At 38.3% G+C, this 27,885-nt stretch overlaps 1 protein-coding gene and 1 long non-coding RNA gene across 15 annotated transcripts in view; both read right to left on the bottom strand.

The window, feature by feature from the left end:
• Window positions 1-27,885, bottom strand: part of ABI2 (abl interactor 2) — a 105,999-nt gene that overhangs the window by 51,518 nt on the left and 26,596 nt on the right. For all 14 annotated transcript variants that reach the window (XM_055573168.1, XM_055573169.1, XM_055573171.1 and 11 more), the window contains exon 2: window positions 302-469. In XM_055573168.1, the coding sequence (XP_055429143.1) occupies window positions 302-469 (168 nt within the window). The remainder of the gene's footprint in view (window positions 1-301; window positions 470-27,885) is intronic.
• LOC129646659 (uncharacterized) overlaps window positions 4,711-27,885 on the bottom strand; it is a 42,632-nt gene continuing 19,457 nt past the window's right edge. Inside the window, exon 2 of the long non-coding RNA XR_008712086.1 lies at window positions 4,711-5,162. This is a non-coding gene — a long non-coding RNA (uncharacterized LOC129646659). The remainder of the gene's footprint in view (window positions 5,163-27,885) is intronic.

Below are 27,885 nucleotides of genomic sequence, written 5' to 3'. Positions count from 1 at the left end.
ATATTCATGACATTTATAATGGAAAAAGTATTATTCAAAATTTCACACTCAAGGCTGATTTGATTATTTTAACTTGACAACTGAGTTTTAATGAAACCATTAAGGTTTTCTTCTCTATCAAAATCACAGAGAAGATAATCACGAGACAAAAAAGATGGAAACAAAACAACCTAATACTGAGTTTGTATCTTGCAAATCATACGTGTGAGTAAACTCACACAGTAAAGGCTGCCAGCACTACAGACTGCATGTGTTTACTGTGTATTCCTCAGGGCAAAATAGGAAAACGGTGTGGTCTCACTTGTGAAATGTGATTGATTGAAGACTCCATCCTTCGTAGTTGGGATGCCTGGATATCCAGCATCTGCAGGACATTGTTGGCCAAGGTATTGATCAGATAGGCAACACTTGCTAAGGACTGGGTGGTGTAGGCTTTGGTTTCTTCTAGGGCTCGCTGCTTATCCGCTGACTAGAAAAACAAACAATCAATCATTACTTCAAAGATAACCCATTCTATCAATCCAGTCTTCAAAAACACTCACCCAAACCATTATGTGGCTGAATCTACATGCACTAATTTAAAATGCTTTGAAAACCAATTATCAGTATTCATGTAAACCCAACAACTAAATAATTGACTTGAGTTCACTCATGTTTTCATGTTGAATAGATACATCTTTGTATAGATGCAAATAAAATCCTGAAGCCACTGTTTACAAAATGAGGTCTGATGGATATTTTGAAAAATGGCAGCAAGCACACAGCCTCACGGTTGCTGCTTGGAAAGGTTGCACCGATTTGAATGCGTAAATTCCGGTGCACATTTTTCTATGCTCCTGAGTTCTTCCTTTCCTTTCACTCTAACATATACAATGTGACAGATTTGGGAGAATGGCATTGAAACATGTAAAATATCATGTATGAAACAAGTTGCCAGTCCAGGTTCGATGCACGATACTGGATGCTTGGGGCTGGTGCACTGGGACGACCAAGAGGGATGGAATGGGGAGGGAGGAGGGTTCAGGATGGGGAACACATGTATACCTGTGGTGGATTCATTTTGATATTTGGCAAAACTAATACAATTATGTAAAGTTTAAAAATAAAATAAAATTAAAAAAAAAATCAACACAGCATGGAAAAAAAAAATATACAATGTGACTATAAAGCAATGGTCTGATTAAAGTAAAAATAACAAAAAAATAAGAATGATAATGATAAAATGATAAAGTATATAAAATAATAATAATTGTGATCATGATATAATAAAAATAGTAATAGGATCCTTTCTTCCCAAGCATCTTAAGTGTTATAGCCCTATGGAAGACAAACAGCGATTTATAAATCTTACTTGATAAACAGAAACTACACAGTAAAAAAGTGGTGAACCGATTATTTCCAAGAACACAAAGAAAAGCAACAGTAAGGTTACATATTCTATGCTGCAACTGCCAAATAGCATTTTCCTGCCCTAGTTCTATACAAAGACTCTATGGTTCAGTAGAAAGGACATAGCCTCTGAATCAAAATCCTTTACCTTCATTTCAGTTCTAATACTATAGTATGTCATATTCTAAGTAGTTGTGAATATCAAATAAGATAATGACTATAAAACCACTTTCCAAAACTCTACATCACTTTATCTAACAACTGTCATTCCATCTTTAAGTAGTCATCAACTGTTCAAAATCCACTACACTCCACTCTGCCTTCTGCCACACAGTACAGGACTCAGAATCAGTAAACCCAGACACAATGTCTCCCAGAGGGAGCAAAATTCTTCTGAAGCAGTAGTTAAAATAAATCAAAAAATACTGCTTTAACTTGAAAGGAGTTAAGAATCACTGTACTGATTTTTTTTCTAATCTTTAGTAATCTGTTTTATTAACACTAAAATGAACGAGAGTTGAAACCAAATCTGGTTAAAGATAAATACTTGTTTAAAAACATCATATAGATTTCCAGATTGTTGTTGATGTTCAGTCACTAAGTTGTGTCCGACTCTTGGTGATCTCAGGGACTGCAGCATGCCAGCCTTGCCTCCCTTTCACTATCTTCTGTAGTTTGCTCAAATTCTTGTCCATTGAGTCGGTGATGCTATCCTAAATATTGCATCCTCTGTTGTCCCCTTCTTTTGCCTTCAATCTTTCCCAGGGTCTTTTCCAATGAGTCAGCTCTTCACATCAGGTGGCCAAAGTATTGGAACTTTAGCACTAGTCCTTCCAATGAACATTCAGGGTTGATTTCCTTTAGGACTGATGGGTTTGATCTCCTTGTAGTCCGAGGAACTCTCAAAAGTATTCTCCAGCACCACAACTCAAAAGCATCAAAAAATGTCTAGATTATGGTTGCGTATATAAGGAGTTTGTAAGTCACTGGTCCATCCTAACAAGTCAAAATCTGAACAGACTTAAAAATCAACAACTTTTGACTTCAAAGTAGAAAATAGCTAAGCCAGTAACACTTTTCAGATATTACTCTAAATTAGAGTATTTCTTACAGAGAATAACCAGAAATTTTGAATTTTTTAAAATTTATTTGTTAGTAGACTTCAAATTTTCCACAGTTTATTGTGATCCACACAAAGGCTTTGGCATAGTCAATAAAGCAGAAACAGATGTTTTTCTGGAACTCTCTTGCTTTTTCCATGATCCAGTGGATGTTGGCAATTTGATCTCTGGTTCCTCTGCATTTTCTAAAACCAGCTTGAATATCTGGAAGTTCAGGGTGCACATATTGCTGAAGCCTGGCTTGGAGAATTTTGAGCATTACTTAACTAACATGTGAGATGAGTGCAATTGGGCGGTAGTTTGAGCATTCTTTGGCATTGCCTTTCTTTGGGATTGGAATGAAAACTGACCTTTTTCAATCCTGTGGCCACTGCTGAGTTTTCCAGATTTGCTGGCATATTGAGTGCAGCACTTTGACAGCATCATCTTTCAGTATTTGGAATAGCTCAACTGGAATTCTATCACCTCCACTAGCTTTGTTTGTAGTAATGCTTTCTAAGGCCCACCTGACTTCACATTCCAGAATGTCTGGCTGTAGGTCAGTGATCACACCATCGTGATTATCTGGGTCCTTTTCTGTTTTGTACAGTTCTTCTGTGTATTCTTGCCACCTCTTCTTAATATCTTCTGCTTCTGTCAGGTCCATACCATTTCTGTCCTTTATCGAGCCCATCTTTGCATGAAATGTTACTTTGGTATCTCTGATTTTCTTGAATAGATCTTTAGTCCTTCCCATTCTGTTGTTTTCCTCTATTTCTTTGCATTGATCACTGAAGAAGGCTTTCTTATCTCTTCTTGCTATTCTTTGGAACTCTGCATTCAGATGCTTATATCTTTCCTTTTCTCCTTTGCTTTTCGCTTCTCTTCTTTTCACAGCTATTTGTAAGGCCTCCCCAGACAGCCATTTTGCTTTTTTGCATTTCTTTTCCATGGGGATGGTCTTAATCCCTGTCTCCTGTACAATGTCACAAACCTCATTCCATAGCTCATCAGGCACTCTATCTATCAGATCTAGTCCCTTAAATCTATTTCTCACTTTCACTGTATAATCATAAGGGATTTGATTTAGGTCATACCTGAATGGTCTAGTGGTTTTCCCTACTTTCTTCAATTTAAGTCTGTGGAAAATTCTGAAAGAGATGGGAATACCAGACCACCTGATCTGCCTCTTGAGAAATTTGTACGCAGGTCAGGAAGCAACAGTTAGAACTGGACATGGAACAACAGACTGGTTCCAAATAGGAAAAGGAGTACGTCAAGGCTGTATATTGTTACCCTGCTTATTTAACTTATATGCAGAGTACATCATGAGAAACGTTGGACTGGAAGAAACACAAGCTGGAATCAAGACTGCTGGGAGAAATATCAATATCCTCAGATATGCAGATGACACCACCCTTATGGCAGAAAGGGAAGAGGAACTCAAGCCTCTTGATGAAGGTGAAAGTGGAGAGTGAAAAAGTTGGCTTAAAGCTCAGCATTCAGAAAACGAAGATCATGGCATCTGGTCCCATCACTTCATGGGAAATAGATGGGGGAAATAGTGGAAACACTGTCAGACTTTATTTTTCTGGGCTCCAAAATCACTGCAGATGGTGACTGCAGCCATGAAATTAAAAGACGCTTACTCCTTGGAAGGAAAGTTATGACCAACCTAGATAGCATATTCAAAAGCAGAGACATTACTTTGCCAACAAAGGTTCATCTAGTCAAGGCTATGGTTTTTCCTGTGGTCATGTATGGATGTGAGAGTTGGACTGTGAAGAAGGCTGAGCACCGAAGACCTGATGCTTTTAAACTGTGGTGCTGGAGAAGACTCTTGAGAGTCCCTTGGACTGCAAGGAGATCCAACCTGTCCATTCTGAAGGAGATCAGCCCTGGGACTTCTTTGGAAGGAATGATGCTGAAGCTGAAACTCCAGTACTTTGGCCACCTCATGCAAAGAACTGACTCATTGGAAAAGACTCTGATGCTGGGAGGGGTTGGGGGCAAGAGGAGAAGGGGACGACAGAGGATGAGATGGCTGGATGGCATCACTGACTTGATGGATGTGAGTTTGAGTGAACTCCGGGAGTTGGTGATGGACAGGGAGGCCTGGCGTGCCGCGATTCATGGGGTCACTAAGAGTCGGACATGACTGAGCAACTGATCTGATCTGATCTGATCTGAGACTTCAAATAATCGAGGGGGGGGATGGATATTTGGACAGATACTTTCCAGGCAACCATTTTTATATAGATAGCTTTTGAGATTTTTTTGAAAAGCAAATAGTATTAATGTAATTCAACCCTCAAATCACTTCATGCTATGCCTTTATTCCTAGTATATATGCAAAAAAATTTGTGGCTAACTGTTGAATCAAAGATATGAGAGGCCTTTCCATATTAGATGGGTTTCACGTATGTCTACTTTTCTATGGAAGATTTCTTTTCCATGGAAGACTCCTTGTTGCTTTTAATATTTTTTTCTTCATCTTTAATTTCTGTCACGTTGATTAATGTGTGTCTCAGCATGTTCCTCCTTGAGTTTATCCTGTTTGGGATTCTGTGCGCTTCCTGGACTTGAGTGCTTTCTTTCTCATGTTAGGGAAGTTTTCAGCTATAATATCTTCAAATATTTTCTCAGGATCTTTTTCTTCTCCTTCTGGAACCCCTATAATGCAGATGTTGTTGCATTATAACATACATAAATCCCAGAGGTCTCTGAGATTGTCCTCATTTAATTCTTTTTTCTTTATTCTGTTCTGTGGCAGTGATTTCCATCACTTTTGTCTTCCAGCTCACTTATTCAATTATTCTGCCTCAGTTATTCTGCTACTGATTCCTTCTAATGTATTTTTCGCACTTCCCCAGTATCTCAGTGGTAAAGAATTTGCCTGCAATCCAGGAGACGTGGGTTCAATCCCTGGGTAGAGAAGATCCCCTGGAGAAGGAAATGGTAACCCACTTCAGTATTCTTGCCTGGGAAATTCCATAGAAGAGGAGCCTGGCAGGCTACATACAGTCTATGGGGATGGGGGTGGGGGGGGTCGCAAAGAGTTGGACATGACTTAGGAAGTAAACAACAACAAATTTTATAAGAGGTGATATTCTAAGTTTAAGAATTTTGTGCTTGCTTCAGCAGCACATATTTTAAACTTGAGATTTTTTTCCTATAAAGTGTTCAATAAAAACTGGAATAAATTCAAATAGATCTATTTCAATAAAAGTGATATAAAAGTTGCTACTTTAACCTAGAAGCCCTATAAATGACATCTTATTTTACATAAAAGCATTATAACTGGGGTTATTTTGTAATTATTAAAAAAACAATTTCTCATAAGTAAACATCTGGGACAGTATTCTTATCTTTTGCTACAAGCAAATTTAATTTTCAGAGTTATAGTTTGTGCATTAAAGGCACTATGTTGCACCTCAACCCATTTATCTGATATTCCTACTTAGATGGGATTTAGTTCCCGAAAAAAAGGAGAAATTTAGATAAAGGAAAAAAAAATCATAGGTTTATACAGGAATATTATAATGTATGCTATGTTTAGTACAAATAGTGCTATGAGAAAAGATTCTTACATAGAATAAAGTGACCTACTGCCAAGATCCATTCTAGGCAATGCTTAATCCTTCCTACTGGGTTATTTTTTCTCTTTGCCTCATGATGCTGATTTCTTATCTCTGGAAAAAGCAAGAGAGTTCCAGAGAAACATCTATTTCTGCTTTACTGACTATGCCAAAGCTTTTGACTGTGTGGATCACAATAAACTGTGGAAAATTCTGCAAGAGATGGGAATACCAGACCACCTGACCTGCCTCTTGAGAAATGTGTATGCAGGTCAGGAAGCAACAGTTAGAACTGGACATGGAACAACAGACTGGTTCCAAATAGGAAAAGGAGTACGTCAAGGCTGTATATTGTCACTCTGCTTATTTAACTTATATGCAGAGTACATCATGAGAAAAGCTGGACTGGAAAAAACACAAGCTGGAATCAAGATTGCTGGGAGAAATATCAATATCCTCAGATATGTAGATGACACCACCCTTATGGCAGAAAGGGAAGAGGAACTCAAAGCCTCTTGATGAAAGTGAAAGTGGAGACTGAAAAAGTTGGCTCAAAGCTCAACATTCAGAAAACGAAGATCATGGCATCTGGTCCCATCAATTCCTGAGAAATAGATGGGAAAACAGTGGAAACAGTGTCAGACTTTATTTTTCTGGGCTCCAAAATCACTGCAGATGGTGACTGCAGCCATGAAATTAAAAGACGCTTACTCCTTGGAAGGAAAGTTATGACCAACCTAGATAGCATATTCAAAAGCAGAGACATTACTTTGCCAACAAAGGTTCGTCTAGTCAAGGCTATGGTTTTTCCTGTGGTCATGTATGGATGTGAGAGTTGGACTGTGAAGAAAGCTGAGCGCCGAAGAATTGATGGTTTTGAACTGTGATGTTGGAGAAGACTCTTGAGAGTCCCTTGGACTGCAAGGAGATCCAACCAGTCCATTCTGAAGGAGATCAGCCCTGGGATTTCTTTGGAAGGAATGATGCTAAAGCTGAAACTCGAGTATTTTGGCCACCTCATGCGAAGAGTTGACTCATTGGAAAAGACTCTGATGGTGGGAGGGATTGGGGGCAGGAGGAGAAGGGGATGACAGAGGATGAGATGGCTGGATGGCATCACTGACTCGATGGATGTGAGTCTGAGTGATCTCCAGGAGTTGGTGATGGACAGGGAGGCCTGGTGTGCTGCGATCCATGGGGTCGCAAAGAGTTGGGACACGACTGAGCGACGGAACTGAACTGTTAAAGAGATAAGAAAGTCTTTATTCCCAAAGACTGTCTTCAGGCTGCTCTTCTTGCTATACCTGCAACCCTCAGAAAGAAGTTTCATTCCTTCCTTAGCTATCACTTCCAAGCACAGAATTTTTTTAATTATTTACATCTTACCTTCCATCTCTCCCAAACTTGTATCTCTATTTACATGGCACCTCACCTCATATAATGCACCATATTAGTGTATCTATAACTCATCACCTTCCCTCAAACTACTACTTCTTACTTCCCTTAACAACATCGTTACTCTATCACCTCAGCTATTTTCCACGTCTCTGTATCCTACACCTTAACAGTTGTCATGATACTTATTTTCTATCTGTGCCCTACATTCTTTCCTTTCTTTCAATTGTTCCTGCCTACACTCTACTTTAAGCCTTCATTATCTCTTGCCAAGACTGCTATACCTGTTTCCAGGTATCTTAAACATGGTCCTGCAGATTCATCTTTCTAAATCAGTTCTGAAGCCCCCAGAGCCTCATCTTAACTACTTAAAAGCTCCTTTACTTTTCATTTACAGTCTTCCTCATTATGGCCTAGAATTTATCTTCCATTCAACCCTATTAGAACCTTAAATTACAGTTTAATAAGACTTACGGTTCTCAAAACAGACTTTGGTTTCTGACCTTTGTGCCTCTGCCTATTCTCTTCACCTGTAACCCATCAACTTCATCAACAACTCATTCCCTACCTTATCTTCCCAGACTGTGATACTCATCATTTCTCACTGATAACAAATGTGGGAATTATCAGATTTACAGCACATACTTTATACTATGTGTGTGTTTCATTGACCCAAACTCCCACACTCCCCTATGTGGGAAGACCTTGAAGGTAGTATTATGCCTTACACATCTTCATATCATATTACACACAAGAGTTACATATTATCTGTTGAAGTGTATCCACCAAAATGTTCCATAGAATGAAAGTTACTTTTATCACCCAAGTGATTTCTTTGATCTCCAGAAGCTCTGGCACCATCCATGGTACTCATGACTTACTAGTAAATTCAAACTTGTTTTTCAATTTGATGTTCTGGGATGGGCACTGAGAAATATGAAGACTAAGAACCTTACATCCTCTAGAGCAGCTCAAGACTGTAGTATTATTACACTATATTACTACTATTTATTTTTCTTCTTCACTTCCACAAAAAGGACAACATATTTGGTATATTTAAACATATAGATAATGGGCAGGAAAAGAATGGTAATACTTAAGGTAAATGAGTATGGACATGCAGGCAAGGATTCTCCTCTACAGATCCACTGTCTTTCCTTCTCTTCTCCAGCAGGAAACCTCTCACTCACTCTAGTCCAGTCTACTATGCTGCCTGAAAAATATGTAATTATTTTGGTTCTGGGTATAAATTATTACATTAGGTAAAGTACAGGTACTTAGTTCTCATTTAATTGGTTATCTTACCTAAAGTATTAAACAATTTCTTCTAGATCTGCCATGATTAATTCATCAGTTAATTTCAATAAATTCTTGTAGACTGAATGTTACAGGACAGACATCATACTATATACTAGAATATGAAAATGAGACTTATTCTCTGCACTCCAGAAAGTTTCAGTCCAATACAAAGAAAGGCATATAAACAAAAAATGTTAATGCAGAATGGTCAGGAATATCAGTGGTATCCAAGTAGGAACACTTAGATGACCATCCAAGTAGAGTCTCAAAGAACAGAGTCAATTCTGCCAAGCAAGAGTGAGAGAAATTATTCCAGGTAGAGCAAACAGCCTAAATAAAGGCACAGAGGCATGAAAAAGATTCTTGAATCCAGAACACATGTAAGTTTGGTATTATTAACATATGATTAGTTCACTACTGTCCCTACTTTGAGACTGAGACGTGCTGAAATTTAAGGTTAGTATAGTAATGAACTGTTGGTATAGTAATGAACTTTTCTCTCTCACAAAATTACTAAGAAATTACAATATCACACATATAATTAACCCCCAGTAAAGTTATGGCAGAGTCATAGCACCTGACTCAATAATGGTCTGAGGAGAGGGGAATACTCTTAGATTACCTATTTACTGAGCTTTCAGTTCTGCACTCCAAGAAATCATGTAACTAAACCAAATTGGAAAGAAATGCTCCACTACTCAAACTGAAACTAAAGAGGCAGCTTCTAAAATATAGGCCAATCATTACATATAAGTGGAAAATGTTTGCCAAAAACCACACAGAATACTACAAATGTATTCTTATGTCTTAAGAATTGTTCAAATATTAATTTCTATGATACCTAAGGAATGGGTATTTTCCTTGAACGCTTTTTGCCTCTTCCACCTTTCCTTTCTCATTAGATCATTTATCTCTGCATTTGCTTCCAGACTCTTAGAGAATGCAGTCTATAAAAAAGCATGGCATTCAAATTAGAATGAGTTATACAAGTCACAGTGAAAAAGAGCAAAGCATAATTAGATAAACATGCACAATTCACCAAGAACACAAGACGAACACAAACATGGAAAAACATTCAGCCACACAAGTGATAGGGGAAAAAATGACACAATAAAGCACCATTTTTACCAAGGAATTAACAAGAACATATCTGCATTGCCTTAAATTTGCTTTGTGGTTATTCTGCTTTGGTGATGAAGAAAGAAAAGCACATGCCAAGAATGCCAAATACTCATACAAAAGGAAAAGAAAAAAATATTGCACTTGCCAGGAGACTGCAGAAATCAAGAGAAGGGACTATTTCAAGAGGAAGCACTTGCCAGGAGACTGCAGAAATCAAGAGAAGGGACTATTTCAAGAGGAAGACATAGCCACACTACTGAGAAGACAGGAAAGACGAGGTCAGAAAAGCATCCAATAAATAGCTGTGGCAATATGGAATTGCTTGATGAATTTTTAAAAAGCATTTTTAGCTGAGTAGTAGCATAGAAATCAGGTCAGAATTAATTTTAAGAACTGAAGAAACCATATATAGATAACTCTTTGTATGTTGGCCATATAACAAATTAAAGAAATGGAACCAGAACTTGAAGAGAATACAGTGGTAAAGAAAGGTTTTAGCTGGGAGATACCCGGTTTACATACAGAGATAAATTATCTAATGAGAAAGGAAAGGTGGAAGAGGCAAGAAGTGTTCAAGAAAAAAAACAAAATATTTCAGAAGGGGAGAGCTCAACTGGAGTGACTAGAGGAGATCAGTTCTTTTGGAAACTGTCCTTTTTGGAAAAAAAGAAAAGGAGAAAGTTGCTGCAGCTGTGAAAAGGTTCATAAATTTTAAGGTGGAAAGATGAAGATTTAGCCTAGTTTTAATGTCTGAAGTATGAGGCATGGCAATACATAAAACTGAAGAGGACAAAGAGACAGATGAAGATGTGACACAGTTATCTCAGAAAGTGAAAAACACGGAGGATTAATTGAGATCCTATATGCCAAGACTTTAGCACAGAACTTGGCATAACAGAAGAGCTCAATAAATGATGGCCCTTTTATCTTATCTGATCTCTAGATGGAGGAAACATTTACATATACAGCCATGGTCAGAAAGGACAACTATGATCTTTCAAACTGCAATACCATAAAATTTTAAAAATAATATAATAAAGCTTCAAAATATAAACAATAAAAACCCAGCACCCAACAAGGTAAAAAACATGTAAATTTAAAAACATAAATTTAAGACAGAAAATTTAAAACCAATTCTGTAAATGATAGTTATACTGAAAAGACAAGCCACAAAGTAAGTTAAAATATTTACAAAACGTATTTGATACAGAACTGGTAACCAAAATACACAAGGAACTCTTAAAACTCAACTATAAGCAAAGTTTTGTAATGGGCAAAAGAACTGAAGAGATACCTCACCAAAGAAGATAGTATGTAAATAACCATATGAAAAGTTTAACATTGTATGTCATGAGCGAACTGCAAATTAAAAACAAGACATCACTACACACCTGCTGTGTTCAGTCGCTCAGTTGTGTCTGACTCTACACGACCCCGTGGACTATAGCCCATCAGGGTCTTTAGTGTATGGAATCTTCCAGGCAAGAATACTGGAAGGGGTTGCCATTTCTTTCTCCAGGGGACCTTCCCAATCCAAGGATCAAACCTGCATCTCTTGCAGTGGGACAAAAACTCTCACTCATCACTAGTGGGAATGCAGAACGTCCACTTTGGAAGACAGTTTGGAAGTCTCTTGCAAAATTAAATATACTCTTACCATACGATGCAGTAACCAGGCTCATTAGTATTTACGCACACGAGCTGAAAATTTTGTACAAATTTTATACAAGGATGGAGGCTTCCCTGTCTAGTAAAGAATCTGTCTGCAATGTAGGAGACCCAGGTTCGATCCCTGAGTGGGGAAGATCCTCTTACCATAGGATTCAGCATTTGGTATTTTCCCAAAGGAGTTGGAAAATATGGCCACTCAAAACCTATACACAGATGCTTATTGTAGCTTTATTCATTATTACCAAAGCTTAAAAGCAACCAAGATGAATGGACAAATAAACTGATACAGATAACTGAACACTATCTAGCACTAAAATGCAAATGAGGTATCAAGCCATGAAAAGACATAGAGGAATCATAAATGCATATTGCTCAATGAGAGAAACCAATCTAAAAATGCTACATACTGCATGAGTCTAACTGTATGGCATTCTAGAAAAGACAGTTAAAAAGAGACAGTTAAAAAGATCAGTGGTTGCCAGGAGTTTGTGGAAAGGGAAGAAGGGATAAATAGGTGTAACTCTGGAGGCTCTTAGGGTAGTGAAACTATTCTGTATAGTACTGTAATGGTGGGTATGTGTCACTTGACATTTATCAAAACTCACAAAATGCACAACACCAAAAGTAAGCCCTAATATAAACGACAGACTTTATTTAGCAATTACAATACTGGTTCAACTGTAATAACGTACCACACTAATCCAAGATGTTAATAAAAGGGGCAAGTGGGGGAGGAGTTTAGGGAAATATGAGAACTCTCTCAAACTGGTCTAAAACAAAAGCCCTATAACCAAGATTCTTATATGACAGCTCTAACCAGCTACATTCTGCTCTACTTATTAAGTCCATGGGGGAAAAAAAGCAGTATTTTTGGCCCTCCAAACTCTAGGAGTACTGCCGCTAAGTCGCTTCAGTCGTGTCCAACTCTGTGCGACCCCATAGACAGCAGCCCACCAGGCTCCCCCGTCCCTGGGATTCTCCAGGCAAGAACACTGGAGTGGATTGCCATTTCCTTCTCCAATGCATGAAAGTGAAAAAATAAAGTGAAGTCGCTCAGTCGTGTCCGACTCTTAGCGACCCCATGGACTACAGCCCACCAGGCTCCTCCATCCACGGGATTTTCGAGGCAAGAGTACCGGAGTGGGGTGCCATTGCCTTCTCCCTAGAAGTACTAGATTCTCCCAACACAGCCTCCTCGCATTGCTCCACACTTCAGTGGGATTTAACCTTCAGACTTTCCTCAAGAAAAGTCAGACAACAATTTTCACGCCTACTCCCATATCATGTCCAGTTCAGACTAGAGTCATCATCTGCCCATTTCTCTCTGGTGCACAGCTCAAGCATTTCTACAGATTAGCAAGCCTCAAACTGGACATGAGCTCTCAATCCTCCTTTTCAGTAAACAACCTCTATTTCTATGACTGATTTTCATACCCTCTCCTGATTTACCTGAAGATGAGGGAGAAGACTTCTACAAACCCTCTGATAAGAAATCTTCATTCATTTACATACACCTATGTATGTAATACCCATTCATGTACAAACACATATGAAAATGAATGGATATATATCCATATGTATGTACATTTATGGATATACAGAGAATCAAGGGATAAAAAGCAGTCTCATCTCTCAGAAGGTCCTATGCAAGAAACCTAACAATTAAAAGACACTTACCCCTTGGAAGGAAAGTTATGACCAACCTAGATAGCATATTCAAAAGCAGAGACATTACTTTGCCAACAAAGGTCCATCTAGTCAAGGCTATGGTTTTTCCAGTAGTCAGGTATGGATGTGAGAGTTGGACTGTGAAGAAAGCTGAGCGCTGAAGAATTGATGGTTTTGAACTGTGGTGTTGGAGAAGACTCTTGAGAGTCCCTTGGACTGCAAGGAGATCCAACCAGTCCATTCTGAAGGACATCAGTCCTGGGTGTTCTTTGGAAGGACTGATGCTAAAGCTGAAACTCCAGTACTTTGGCCACCTCATGCGAAGAGTTGACTCATTAGAAAAGACTCTGATGCTGGGAGGGATTGGGGGCAGGAGGAGAAGGGGACGACACAGGATGAGATGGCTGGATGGCATTACCGACTCGATGGGTGTGAGTTTGAGTGAACTCCGGGAGTTGGTGATGGACAGGGAGGCCTGGCGTGCTGCGATTCATGGGGTCACAAAGAGTAAGACACAACTGAGCGACTGAACTGAATTGAACATCCTTTTTTAAAATATGGAGGTAACTGTTAAATATTTTCCTCACCTTTGGAACCTGAACTATAACATGAAGACAACAACAAAAAAGTCTCATTTAATATCCTGTTACATAAATAATTAGAAACCATGTAAGTGTCCAACAACAGAGAGTTAAATAAACTTGCACAACTATATCATATTAAAAACTATTTATGAACAATATTTATGTTGGAAAGAAGAATGGAAAACTAATTAAAATAAAATTCTAAATAATGTACCCACAACAGGAATTTGATTATAATGCAACTATCTGCAGACAGCTGCAACATGGTCTTGAATTGTATAAACTGTAAAAAATTAAAACTTTTAATTTTTAAACCTTATAGTACTCATTGGTCAGGTTTTACTGTATCTCAACTGTGTAAAGTGGTATTATATAGTTTCATAGTATGTATATGTATATAAAATTATGTATTATTTATTAATAGACATTAAAAGGAAATATGTAATTATGTATTATGTATTAGTTATTAGAAGGAAATAAATGCTTTACCGGTAATGAAACTATAGATAATTTTATTCTTTTTACTTCTCCATTTTCTGTTATGTATTCATCTTACAACTAGAAGTATTTTTTCAGTAATCATCTTCTATGGTTGCATGCTGCTGCTGCTAAGTCACTTCAGTCGTGTCCGACTCTGTGCGACCCCAGAGATGGCAGCCCACCAGGCTCCGCCGTCCCTGGGATTCTCCAGGCAAGAACACTGGAGTGGGTTGCCATTTTCTTCTCCAGTGCATGAAAGTGAAAAGTGAAAGTGAAGTCGCTCAGTCATGTCTGACTCTAGCGACCCCATGGACTGCAGCCTACCAGGCTCCTCTGTCCACGGGATTTTCCAGGCAAGAGTACTGGAGTGGGGTGCCAGTGCCTTCTCCAATGCTTACATGAAAACAAAACCAACACTGTCATATCCTGGATCATGCCACATTACCTTCATCTTCATATGTATCTTTTAGGACAAAGTTAAGTCTTTGCCACAATTTACGCAACTGAAGTAGTTGAGCTACTGTCCCCATAACTGAGGTCACAGGAACTACGTCATTCAGGGCCCAGCATACAAATAAACTAGAGACATATTACCATGCTGATCAACCGCAGAGCTCTTTTCTTTCCAAACTGATCTGATGAAGTAGAACACATTAGAATCATTTGCTCTAACCAACAAAAAGTTATTTGAATTACACCTTCTAAAAATTCATGAAGGACCACAAAGGAAGTAATAATTTTTCACTGGCCTCCTCAGTAATAGAGCAGAATCACTCAAATTCTGCATTCATGTGGGGAATTCAGTCTGTGGCAGTTGACTCCCATTCTCCTTCTACCTTACCCATGCCACAGATACGAACACATAACCCAAGCATACCTGAAGTTCACCAATCCTTTGGACACTGACTGATCTAGGGGGCACTGATTCAAATTAAGCCAATAAGATTCTCTGGAACTTTTCTAACAGATTGGAAAACATTATTTAGCAAAGGTTGCTGTGGTGGCCACAGAGACACATGTTCTGACTTCCCTTCAAGAGACGATGCTTTAGGGAGCCCAGCTAACTGACAGTCTCCAGCTGCACCTTTAGAGATGGTGCTCATGCTGAGCCACACTTCGCCTAAGAAATGTACTATTGCTGAAAAATAAAGTATAGATCATACTTGAAAGTATTTACCCGGATTTTGATCCTTGCTGGTATTTTGTATACGATATCACAAGAGCCAAGAGAGACAATCCCTTTGTTGGATCAACATTTTCAACTCGGAAGTAACCTGATCTCGGAGGCATGCCTTTAAATACTGGTACAGGTTCTGGTTTCAAGACAGCTTCCTTTTCCGCTTGCTGAGCTCATCATCTGGTGCTTCTTACCTAGGCCCTATCCTGACCCCAATTCTATGATCCCTAGGCAAATTCCCTTTTTACTCTGAATCAGATCATCCCTAGTATTGAAATTCTCCTTTATACCTCTCTGGCTGAACTGCTACTTTGGCCTGTTCATACCTCTCTATTATACCATCTCTGTTCTCCATCAGCTGTGGTGTTCTAATTTTTCTCACTTCATATTTACAGCTCTTCAACTGTCCTAACCTCAGTTCAGTTGTTCAGTCATGTACAACTCTTTTCAACCCCATGAATTGCAGCACGCCAGGCCTCCCTGTCCATCAGCAACTCTTGGAGTTCACTCAAACTCACGTCCATCGAGTCTGTGATGCCATCCAGCCATCTCATCCTCTGTCGTCCCCTTCTCCTCCTGCCCCCAATCCCTCCCAGCATCAGAGAGTGAAAAAGTTGGCTTAAAATTCAGCATTCAGAAAATTAAGATCAAGGCATCTGTTCCCATCACTTCATGGGAAATAGATGGGGAAACAGTGGAAACAGGGGCTGACTATTTTTTTGGGCTCCAAAATCACTGCAGATGGTGACTGCAGCCATGAAGCTGGAGGCAGGCCAGGTGGTCTGGTATTCCCACCTCTTCAAGAATTTTCCACAGTTTGTTGTAATGCACACAGACTCATTTTCCAATGAGTCAACTCTTTGCATGAGGTGGCCAAAGTACTGGAGCTTCAGCTTCAGCATCATTCCTTCCAAAGAAATCTCAGGACTGATCTCCTTCAGAATGGACTGGTTGGATCTCCTTGCAGTCCAAGGGACTCTCAAGAGTCTTCTCCAACACCGCAGTTCAATAGCATCAATTCTTCAGCGCTCAGCTTTCTTCACAGTCCAGCTCTCACATCCATACATGACCACAGGAATTGTCATGTTGTCAGTTGTCCATCACCAACTCCCGGAGCTTGCTCAAACTCATGGCCATCGAGTTGGTGATGCCATCCAACCATCTCACCCACTGTCGTCCCTTCCTCCTCCTGCCTTCAATCTTTCCCAGAATCAGGGTTCTTTCCAATGAGTCAGTTCTTTGCATCAGGTGGCCAAAGTATTGGAGCTTCAGCATCAGTCCTTCCAATGAATACTCAGGACTGATTTCCTTTAGGATGGATTGGCTGGATCTCCTTGCAGTCCAAGGGACTCTCTCAAGAGTCTTCTCCAACACCACAGTTCAAAAGCATCAGTTCTTCAGCGCTCAGCTTTCTTTATAGTCCAACTCTCAATTCCATACATAACTACTGGAAAAACAACAGCTTTGACTAGACAGACATTTGTTGGCAAAGCAATGTCTCTGCTTTTAAATACGTTGTCTAGATTGGTCATAGCTTTTCTTCCAAGGAGCAAGTGTCTTTTAATTTCATGGCTGCAGTCACCATCTGCAGTGATTTTGGAGCCCAAAAAAATAGCCCCTGTTTCCACTGTTTCCCCATCTATTTCCCATGAAGTGATGGGAACAGATGCCTTGATCTTAATTTTCTGAATGCTGAATTTTAAGCCAACTTTTTCACTCTCCTCTTTCACTTTCATCAAGAGACTCTTTAGTTCTTCTTTGCCTTCTGCCAAAAGGGTGGTGTCATCTGCATATCTAAGGTTATAGATATTTCTCCCGGCAATCTTGATTCCAGCTTCTGCTTCATCCAGCCCAGAATTTCGCATGATGTACTCTGCATATAAGTTAAGCAAGAAGGGTGACAATATACAGCCTTGACATACTCCTTTCCCGATTTGGAACCAGAATGTTGTTCATGTCCAGTTCTAACTGCTGCTTCTTGACCTGAATACAGATTTCTCAGGAGGCAGGCCAGGTGGTCTGGTATTCCCACCTCTTCAAGAATTTTCCAGTTTGTTGTAATGCACACACTCAAAGGCTTTGGCGTAGTCAATAAAGCAGAAGTAGATTTTTTTCTGGAACTCTCCTTCTTTTTCAATGATCCAAAGGATGTTGACAATTTGATCTCTAGTTCCTCTGCCTTTTCTAAATCCAGCTTGAACATCTGGAAATTCATGATTCACATACTGTTGAAGCCTGGCTTGGAGAATTTTGAGCATTACTTTGCTAGTGTGTGAAATGATTGCACTTATGTGGTAGTTTGAACATTCTTTGGCATTACCTTTCCTTGGGACTAGAAAAAAAACTGACCTTTTCCAGTCCTATGGCCACTGCTGAGTTTTCCAAATTTGTTGATATATTGAGTGCAGCATTTTCACAGCATCATCTTTTAGGATTTGAAGTAACTCAACTGGAATTTCATCACCTCCACTAGCTTTGTTCATAGTGATGCTTCCTAAGGCCCACTTGACTTCACATTCCAGGATGTCTGGCTCTAGGTGAGTGATCACACCATCGTGATTATCTTGGTCATGAAGATCTTTTTCATATAGTTCTTCTGTATATTCTTGCCACCTCTTCTTAATATCTTCTGCTTCTGTTAGGTCCATACTGTTTCTGTCCTTTATTGTGCCCATCTTTGCATGAAATATTCCCTTGGTATCTCTAATTTTCTTGAAGAGATCTTTAGTCTTTCCCATTCTATTGTTTTCCTCTATTTCTTTGCACTGATCGCTGAGGAAGGCTTTCTTATCTCTCCTTGCTATTCTTTGGAACTCTGCATTCAAATGGGTGTATCTTTCCTTTTCTCCTTTGCCTTTAGCTTCTCTTTTCTCAGCTATTTGTAAGACTGTCTCAGAAAACCATTTTGCATATCTTTTCCTTGAAATTGGTCTTGATCACCGCCTCCTGTAAAATGTCATGAACCTCTGTCCATAGTTCATCAGGCACTTTGTCTATCAGATCTAATCCCTTGAATCTGTCACTTCCACTGTATAATCGTAAGGGATTTGATTTAGGTCATACCTGAATGGTCTAATGGTTTTCCCTACTTTCTTCAATTTCAGTCTGAATTTGGCAATAAGGAGTTCATGATCTGAGCCACAGTCAGCTCCCACTCTTGTTTTTGCTGACTGTATAGAGCTTCTCCATCTTTGGCTGCAAAGAATATAATCAATCTGATTTCGGTGTTGACCATCTGGTGATGTCCATGTGTGTAGAGTCTTCTCTTGTGTGGTTGGAAGAGGGTGTTTGCTATGACCAGTGTATTCTCTTGGCAAAACTCTGTTAGCCTTTGCTCTGCTTAATTTTGTACTCCAAGGCCAAATCTGCCCGTTACTCCACGTATCTCTTGACTTCCTACTTTTGTATTTCAGTCCCCTATAAGGAAAAGGACATCTTTTTTGGGTGTTAGTTCTAGAAGGTCTTGTAGGTCTTCATAGAACCGTTCAACTTCAGCTTCTTCAGCATTACTGGTCGGGGCATAGCTTGGATTAGTGATATTGAATCGCTTGCCTTGGAAATGAACAGAGATCATTCTGTTATTTTTGAGATTGCACCCAAGAACTGCATTTCAGACTCTCTTGTGGATTATGAGGGCTACTCCATTTCTTCTAAGGGATTCTTGCCCACAGTAGTCGATATAATGATCATCTGAGTTAAATTCAGTTCCATTTCAGTCCATTTTAGTTCACTGATTCCTAAAATGTCGATGTTCACTCTTGCCATCTGTTTGACCGCTTCCAATTTGCCTTGATTCACGGACCTAACATTCCAGTCCATTTTAGTTCACTGACTCCTAAAATGTCGATGTTCACTCTTGCCATCTGTTCAACCACTTCCAATTTGTCTTGATTCACGGACCTAACATTCCAGGTTCCTATGCAATATTGTTCTTCACAGCATTGGACTTTACTTCCATTACCAGTCACACGCACAACTGGGCACTGTTTCTGTTTAGCTCCGTGTCTTCATTCTTTGTGGAATTATTTCTCCACTGTTCTCCAGTAGCATATTGGGCACCTACCAACCTGGGGAGTTCATCTTTCAGTGTCATATCTTTTTGCCTTTTCATACTATCTTTTACCCTCTTATGAATCAGAATCTTTGTCATTCAAGAACTTACACGGCAATACAAATCACTTATCATTTAAAAGTTTTCTTAAAAGCCTAATACAAGATAAAGCAACTGAATACAAACTTGTAAGTGCCTTATGTGTAAAAACTGCTTCAATCTGTAAATACCTAACTCTATATGTACCAGTATAAGTAATGTGTATGTATAAAGACAGGATCAGTATATATATATAAAATATATATGTTCTATATTAAGAATATAAGCTGTATATTGTTCTAACTATAAAGATGAATGCTTATAGATAATAAGATTAATTAATTTTATAATTAATTATAATCTGTAAGATTAATTATAATTACAGATGTATCTTACAGATACAGTTGATTCTTTAAGATCAAACAAGGTATGAATTTAGGATCTTTGTAGATTCTACAAATAAGAGAAACTATAGGTGGAATTTCTAAAATTTTTCAGTAGATAGAGATTTAAGAGATCCAAAGAAGGAAGATACCTATCCATCCCTACCTATCCCCCCACACATCACTCTTCAACACAGAGAGCCACAAAAAAGAACATGGAAGAACTTAGATCAGAAACAAAACTCCTTCTGATTTGTAAGTTACTGTATCACAATTATAAATGATACATGTCTGCTGGAAGAACCTTCCCAAGAGGGTTTTCTATCTTGAAATGTGATGTGGAGACATATTAACTGATAAAATTAAGATGTCATTTATAGGAAGTCTAGTGAAAATGTAATCAGTGAAAATTCATCTATCTGCCTAGGAATTAGAAGCTAAATTCACATGGGATTGAGGGAACTATAAAGGCATCCATAAAATACTGATGGTGATCTTTATGAAAAATGTTATTTAACTTGTCATAGAACATATTTTTACTTAAGAAACATTCCTTCCATCTTGATTCAAAAGGGAAAAGAAACTTCTCCTCTCCAGGTCACAGCGAGGGTCTGACCTTCTTGTGGCCAGTTGCTCAGTCGTGTCCAGCTCTTTGTGACCCTATGGACTGCAGCACACCAGGCTTCCCTGTCCTTCACCATCTCCTGGAGTTTGCTCAAACTCATGTCCATTGAGTTGCTGAAGCCATTCAACCATCTCATCCTCTCTTGTCCCCTTCTCCTCCTGTCTTCAATCTTTCCCAGCATCAGGGTCTTTTCTAGTAAGTTAGTTCTTAGTATCGGGTGGTCAAAGTATTGGACCTTCAGCTTCAGCATCAGTTCTTCCAATGAATATTCAGGACTGATTTCCTTTAAGATTGACTAGTTTGATCTTCTTGCAGTCCAAGGGACTCTCAAGCGTCTTCTCCAACACCACAGTTCAATTCCAGTAATTCCAATACTTTTGCCCATTCCAGCCACAGTTATTGTCTTCCAGAGAAAGATATATCTCAGATGGATTTTTCCAACTGATTCTAGAAGACAGAACTTTTCCTCTTATCTTAGATATACATGAGGTGTGAAACATATGTAAGACTATCTCACAGTACATAGCATATGCCTATCTGAAAGGATGAGGCCAGCATGCAGAAAGCAGAAAGAAACAGCAATGAGAGACATAGTTTGAGTCCTTGCTTCAGCCATTCCTGTTTTTTCACATGGTCTAGTTAGTAACTAATAAATGCACATTTCTGTTATTTGTTATTGGGCAGAAGGAGGTGCTGACCGAAGAGGAAGTGACCACCACACTCCAGGTACGGTGCATGCCTGCTGAGGAGTTCAGAGTTTGAAGATGAGGATGAATGGGGAGATGATAAAAGGGCAGAGGACAGCCTAACAATCACAAGTGTCCCTAAACTCAAAGCATCACAGAGACAGCTTCTTCAGGATGCTTTGCTAACCCTGCAAACCTATGCCATGGACTTAAAAACTGAGCAAGATTATTCAGTAATAAGGAAGTTCCCACCAAACTCAGCTGCAGGTAACAGAAGGCCTCACGGGTCTGTTATGCTCAGAAAATGACCTCCCACCCCAGCTGGAAATGACAAGTTAGCAAGGCCCCCTGCTGCCTGAAGGGGCATCCAGGAGAACCTCACTGTAAGCTGATAATCACTGATGCTTGAAAAGGAAAATCTGGACCTTCTGCTTTGCTTTTCATATTATAAACCAAGAGGAAAAGTTAGGAAAAAAAACAAAACAGTTTTTTCAAATTGAGCTTCTATCATTTGAAGCCAACAAATCTAAAACACTTAAAAGTGTTAAATTTTAACAGCTTAATATATTCTGGCCAGGGCATCTTTAAATAGGTAAGTTGGTATGGCATCTACCTAGACAATCTATGTGTAGGCTACCTGGAAACAACTGAGGCAGATAAACTTGATATTCACCTCTATCCCTAAAGTATCAGTGGAGAGGAAAAAAAAGGCCAATTTAGAAATGAGACAAAAGATCATAGATTAATCTTTTTGAGATTCAAAACAAAGTTATTTGCTGAGATTGTGGTTGGCTGTTTCAGGAAAACCTATCACTAAAGCCAAAGTGAGGTTTCTAGAAAATGATGAGGGTAATAGAAAAGATAGGGTTCTTATTCTAACTCAGCCACTATCTTACCAGGTCATGAATAAGTCATTTATACTCTCAAGGACTCAGTCCTTGTAACTATTTGCAACTACTTGTTACATGAAGAGTAGGTTATTATGTCTCTTTCAGCTATAAAATACCATGATTCTTTTCTGGAATTTGAAAGTAGGTCATTTTAGATTCAACTATGTATGCTTATCTAAAAAGTAACAGAACACAAGTTTTATAATAGTATCTATTTTAGATTAGGAAAAAATCAGTCTATTTAGTAAATCTGACATCAAATTTATTTTTTAAAGCAGACAAAAAAGTTTTAAAAACACTTTCCTCATTATTTAAAGATCCTCTCCTTTACTCAGTTGTCTTTTAAGAAACATTTTAGGTTTGGGAGAAAATACTAGCAAATACATGACTGATAAGGAGTTAATATCCAAAATATACAAACAGCTCATACAACTCAGTATCAAAAGAACAAACTCAATTTTAAAATGAGCAGGAGACCTGAATTGACATTTTTCCAAAGAAGACATACATATGGTCAACAGACATATGAAAAGATGCTCTACGTCATGACTCATCACAGGAATGCAAATCAAAACCATAGAGAGGTAACACCTCACACCTGTCAGAATGGCTATCAAAAGACAAAACCACAACTAACAAATGTTTGTGAGGAGTGGAGAAAAGGGAATCTACTTGTACACAATTAGTAGGAAAGTAAATTGGTGCACCCACTGTGGAAAACCGTAAACAGACCTTTTCAAAGAAAATAAAACCACCAAAAACAGGGGAAATTTTTAGAAATTCAATCCAAGAAGTCCAAATTAGACTATAAAAAAACAAAAAGAGAAAACAGAGCAGAAACATCAAATTTCCAGAGTTAAAGAATATGAGTCCACTCAATGTACTTACTTATCAAATGCTTAGTACAATTAATGAAAAAAGAGCTATAACAAAATTCACCACCATGAGGAGTAAATGATCCTACACACATCCAGAGAGGGAGAGAAAAAAAAAAAACAGAAAAAAATCAGGAAGCAAAATGCCACCTGAGTTCTCAAAAGCAATATCAAAAACTAATAGAAAATGAAGAAAATAAAAGAATGCCTTTACAATCTGAGAGAAAATTATTTCCAATTTATAATCCTACATCAATCAAACCACCAATCTAGTGAAAGCTGAATAAGATTTTTAGCACACAAGGGATTGATTTTTTTTTTTTAACTTTCCATATATTCTTTCTCAAAAAGCACTGGAGTATGTACATCCTCAAAGCACAAAGGGAAGAGAGAAAGCACGGAATCCAGAAAATAGAATCAACATCAAAGAGGGCAAAGAAAAATCAAAGACAAATGGCAAAGGAAATTTCTGAGATGAAGTTAGGTTAATAATTCATATAATGAGTATTAAAGAAGAATGGCCAAGGAAGGGCTCCAAGAAATATGCCTCCTGGGGAAGAAATAAAACTGATATTGGGAGGCAATTCTCCATGATTCTTCTGCATTTTGTACACTGTGGCGAGCAGAGGTACTGGTGGCCTTTGTTTGACTATCTCTTTAGTTATGTTTGTACAGAAAACCCATTTCAGAAGATAAAAAGAGAGTATCTCCCTCTGGAGCAAAGGGCAGGTATTTTTACCTAAGAAGACACAAAAGATTCAGGTTCCCTACAGTCAGGGTTGCTCCCAATAATGCAGCCTCCTGTGTGTGTACCTATCACCTGGCCTTCCTCATGCCACACTGAGATCAGGGGTTTTAGGAGTTAAGTGCAATGCAAAAAAACGCTGATACTCTTGCTAATGCTATTGCTGTGAGTAATAAAAAAAATCTTATGTCTCTGACCCAGGAGTCTCATGCCTTCTGCCACAGCAAACATGGAACTGTGGCTAGCTATCCTGTTAGGTTGAAAACAGTGTTAAATTTCAGACCCTTCACAGTTATTGACAAATGATAGATCACTAACATACTTTAACATAGTGAGGTAAGATTTCTACCTCCAAAAGAAAGTTTAGAGATGAATTAGGGATAGATACGTAAGTAATTACGTCATCCAAGAAATGGGGTAATTATTAGCCCCAAGGGAAAGAAAAAATTTGCTTAGGAAAGGAAATAAAATCACCAGTCCACTGCATGATTCAGCTATGAATATTTATGTAGACATAATGGACATACTGAATAAATCCAAAATTGCTACAAGCTATGTTGAAAAGATGGGAACAACTATAAGAAAGTAAAGTCTGTTTCTCATAGCAGAATTATCTAAAACTTATAAAACAGCAACATGAACATGGACATATGGAGATAAACATCAGAAGAATGTAAAAGCTGAAAGAGTCTCCAGAGGGAAATCTGAGGCAAAAGGGGTACTCTTCTTTTTAGGGGGTGGGTAGACAACGCATTACAATGTTGGAAATGATCTAATCTGTGTATTTCAATATGGCAGTCACTAGGCACATGTGGCTATGGAGCACTTGAAAGGTAGACAGTAGAAATGTAAAACTGAAATTGAACTTTAAATTTCAGTAACATAGAAGATCAATACACAGAAACAACTGTACTTTTATACAACAGTAATAAACAATTCAAAAATGAAATTAAGAAAACAATTCCATTTACAATAGGATCAAAGAGAATAAAACACTTAGGAATCATTTCAAAAACAGAAATGTAAAACACAGAAAACTACAAAATGTTATTAAAATAAAGAACTGATGAAGTGGAATGCTATCTCACATTCACTGACCAGAAGACTTACTATAATTAAAATGGCTCCCCAAGTGTATCTACAGAGTCCACACAATCCCAATCAAAATCCCAGCAGACTTTTTTGACAGAAATTAACAAGGGATCCAAAAATTCATATGGAAAATTCAAGGGACATAGAGTAGCCAAAATAATCTTGAAAAGGAACAAAGCTGGAGGACACATATATTACAATTTCAAAACAACAGGAGTATAAGAATGAAGACACTGTGGCACTGGTGTAAGGATATACACGGATCAGCTGGATTAGAATTCAGAGTTCAGAGGCAAAACATTTATGGGAAATTAATTTTCAAGGAAGGTGCCAAGACAATTCCATGGGGAAAGAAAAATCTCTTCAACAAATGTTGTTGAGACAAATAAACATGCAAAGAAATAAACATGGATCCCTACCTCACAACAGTGGAGTGGAGTGGTGATGGTTAGATAACATCACTGACTCAGTGGACATGACTTTGAGCAAACTCCTGGAGATAGTGGAGGGCAGGGGAGCCTAGCAAGCTGCAGTCCACAGGGTTGCAAAGAATTGGACATGACTTAGCAACTGAACAACATCATCTCACAACATATCAAAAGTTAACTCAAAACAGATCAAAGATCTAAATGTAACAGTTAAAACTCTGACTCCTAGGAGGAAATAGAGGAGTAAATATGACCCTGGATTAGGCAATAGTTTCTTAAATATAACACCTAAACTATACAAAAAAAGGAAAAAATAGGTATGTTGGGCTTAATTTAAATTAAAAACTTGTGCATCAAAGAAATGAAAAGAAAACCCACAGATGGGAGACAACACCATCATTCCTCAGTATCTTCAGAGAATTGGTTCAGCTGCTACTAAGTCGCTTCAGTCGTTTCTGACTCTTTGCAACCCCATGGACTGCAGCCTACCAGGCTCCTCCATCCACGGGATTTTCCAGGCAAGAGTACCGGAGTGGGTTGCCACTGCCTTCTCCTAAAATCCTCCACTGCTCAAGTCCTTTTGGCATACCCATTTTATATAACCTTTGTATCCACGGGTTCTGCATCTGCAGATTCTGTATCCTCATTTTCAACCAATCTGATCTGCAGTTGATTGAAACCAGAGATGCAAAACCTGGGGACAGAGGGTGACTGTAAATCATATATCTGACAAAGGATCTGTATCCTATAAAATATATGAGGAATTTGTACAATTAAAAAATGAAAGGACAATCCAATTTTTAAATGTGGAAAGGATTTGTGTGCACATTTCTCCAAAAAATATATACCAATGGTCAATAAGCACATGAAATGATGCTCAATATCATTAGTTGTTAGGAAAAAGCATACCAAAACAACAAAAAGGCCACTTCTCACCCACTAAGATGGCTGTAATCAAAAAGATAGTCAATAACAAGTATTGGTGAGGATGTGGAGAAATGAACTCTTTAAACAATGCCAGTGGGAATGTAAATGGTATAACCAGTTTGGACAACAGGCCAGCACTTTCACAAATAGTTAAATACAGTAAGCACATGAACCAACAATTCCATTCTTAGGTTACACGTCCAAGAGAAAGAAAAAATATATGGCCACATAAAGATTTATGCATGATTGTTTATAATGTTATATGTTAATATATGTTGTGGTAGCATTGTTCATTATATCCAAAATGCTGAAAACTTGAAAATCCATGATAAATATATATATTTATAATTTATAATCCATCATAAATAAACCCATGGATAAATAAAATGTAATATATCCATTCAGCTATAAAAAGGAATGAAGCACTGATACATAATACAACATGGATGAACTTTGAAAACATGCTAAGTGAAAAAAGTCCAGATACAGAAGCCACATGTCATATGATTCCATTTGTATGAAATATCCAGACTACTAAGGAAAAAGAGTATAGTAAGTAGTTGCCTCGATATAGGTAAGTGGGAGGATAAGAGGTGACAGGCTAAATGTTATGAGGTTTCTGAGATGATGAAAATGTTCTAAAAAGTAACACTATTTATGGCTGCACAAATCTGTGAAGATACTAAAAACTCCTGAACTGTACACTTTAAATGGGTAATTAAATGGCATGTGAATTACATCTCTATAAAATTGTTATTTTAAAAGAAGGCAAAATGATGTACTGATATATTACAATATAGTGAATCTTGAAAACATTATGTTAAATAAAAGAACCTGGACACAAAAATCACATACTGTATGATTCCATTTATATGAAATGTCCAGAACAGGCATATTCATAGAAATAGAAAGATTAACGGTTGACAGGAGACAGAGGAAGAGGGGGATAGGGAAGTGACTTGGGAAGTGACAGGGAAGCACAGGATTCTTTCTGGAGTGATGAGTATGTTCTGGACTCAGTGATGATCGATGGTGGCATAACTTTGTGAATACTAAAAAATCACTAAACTGTACATTTTAAATAGGTTAATTTTACAGTATGTGAACTGGCCACAAACAGCCAGTGGTTACTGTACTAGACAGCACAGCCATAGAGAGTGCCTAAACTCAAAGCAGACTTTTGTTTTAAGCCATGTGGGAAGTAGGGGCTGGAGAGAAAGTACAAGCAGACAGATTTAAGAGTAGCAGAGAAGTACTAAACATTTTGAATATAAATTCAGATGAAAGTCCAAAAGCTGTAGCCCAGGGATAGACGAATTCAAAACAATGTTTAACCTCTACAGGCACAAGTCTCTGAATTTATAAAAAGAAAATGAACTACAGCAGCATTTCCCAGACTGTGCTGTGGCGCTTATTAATAACCACTGGGCATCCAAACATGGCTCTGGGACCAACAGGTTTTATGAAATACTACATATAGGTAAGTTAAACAGGTTTCTTTACTGCAAGATTTTCCAGAACATTTAAAATGATATTGTGCTTTGTAGGTGCAAAAAGGGGCACAAATGCAGTATCCACTTTACAACACAAATATTTTTACATATTATCCAATGCTGGTTTGGAAAATATTGGACTGCTGCTGCTAAGTTACTTCAGTCATGTCCGACTCTGTGCAACCCCA

This window comes from Bubalus kerabau, chromosome 3, assembly GCF_029407905.1.
Source record: "Bubalus kerabau isolate K-KA32 ecotype Philippines breed swamp buffalo chromosome 3, PCC_UOA_SB_1v2, whole genome shotgun sequence".
NCBI classification, from domain to species: domain Eukaryota; kingdom Metazoa; phylum Chordata; class Mammalia; order Artiodactyla; family Bovidae; genus Bubalus; species Bubalus kerabau.
Note: the sequence above shows the minus strand (reverse complement) of the source record. Positions and strands in the feature narration are given on the sequence as shown.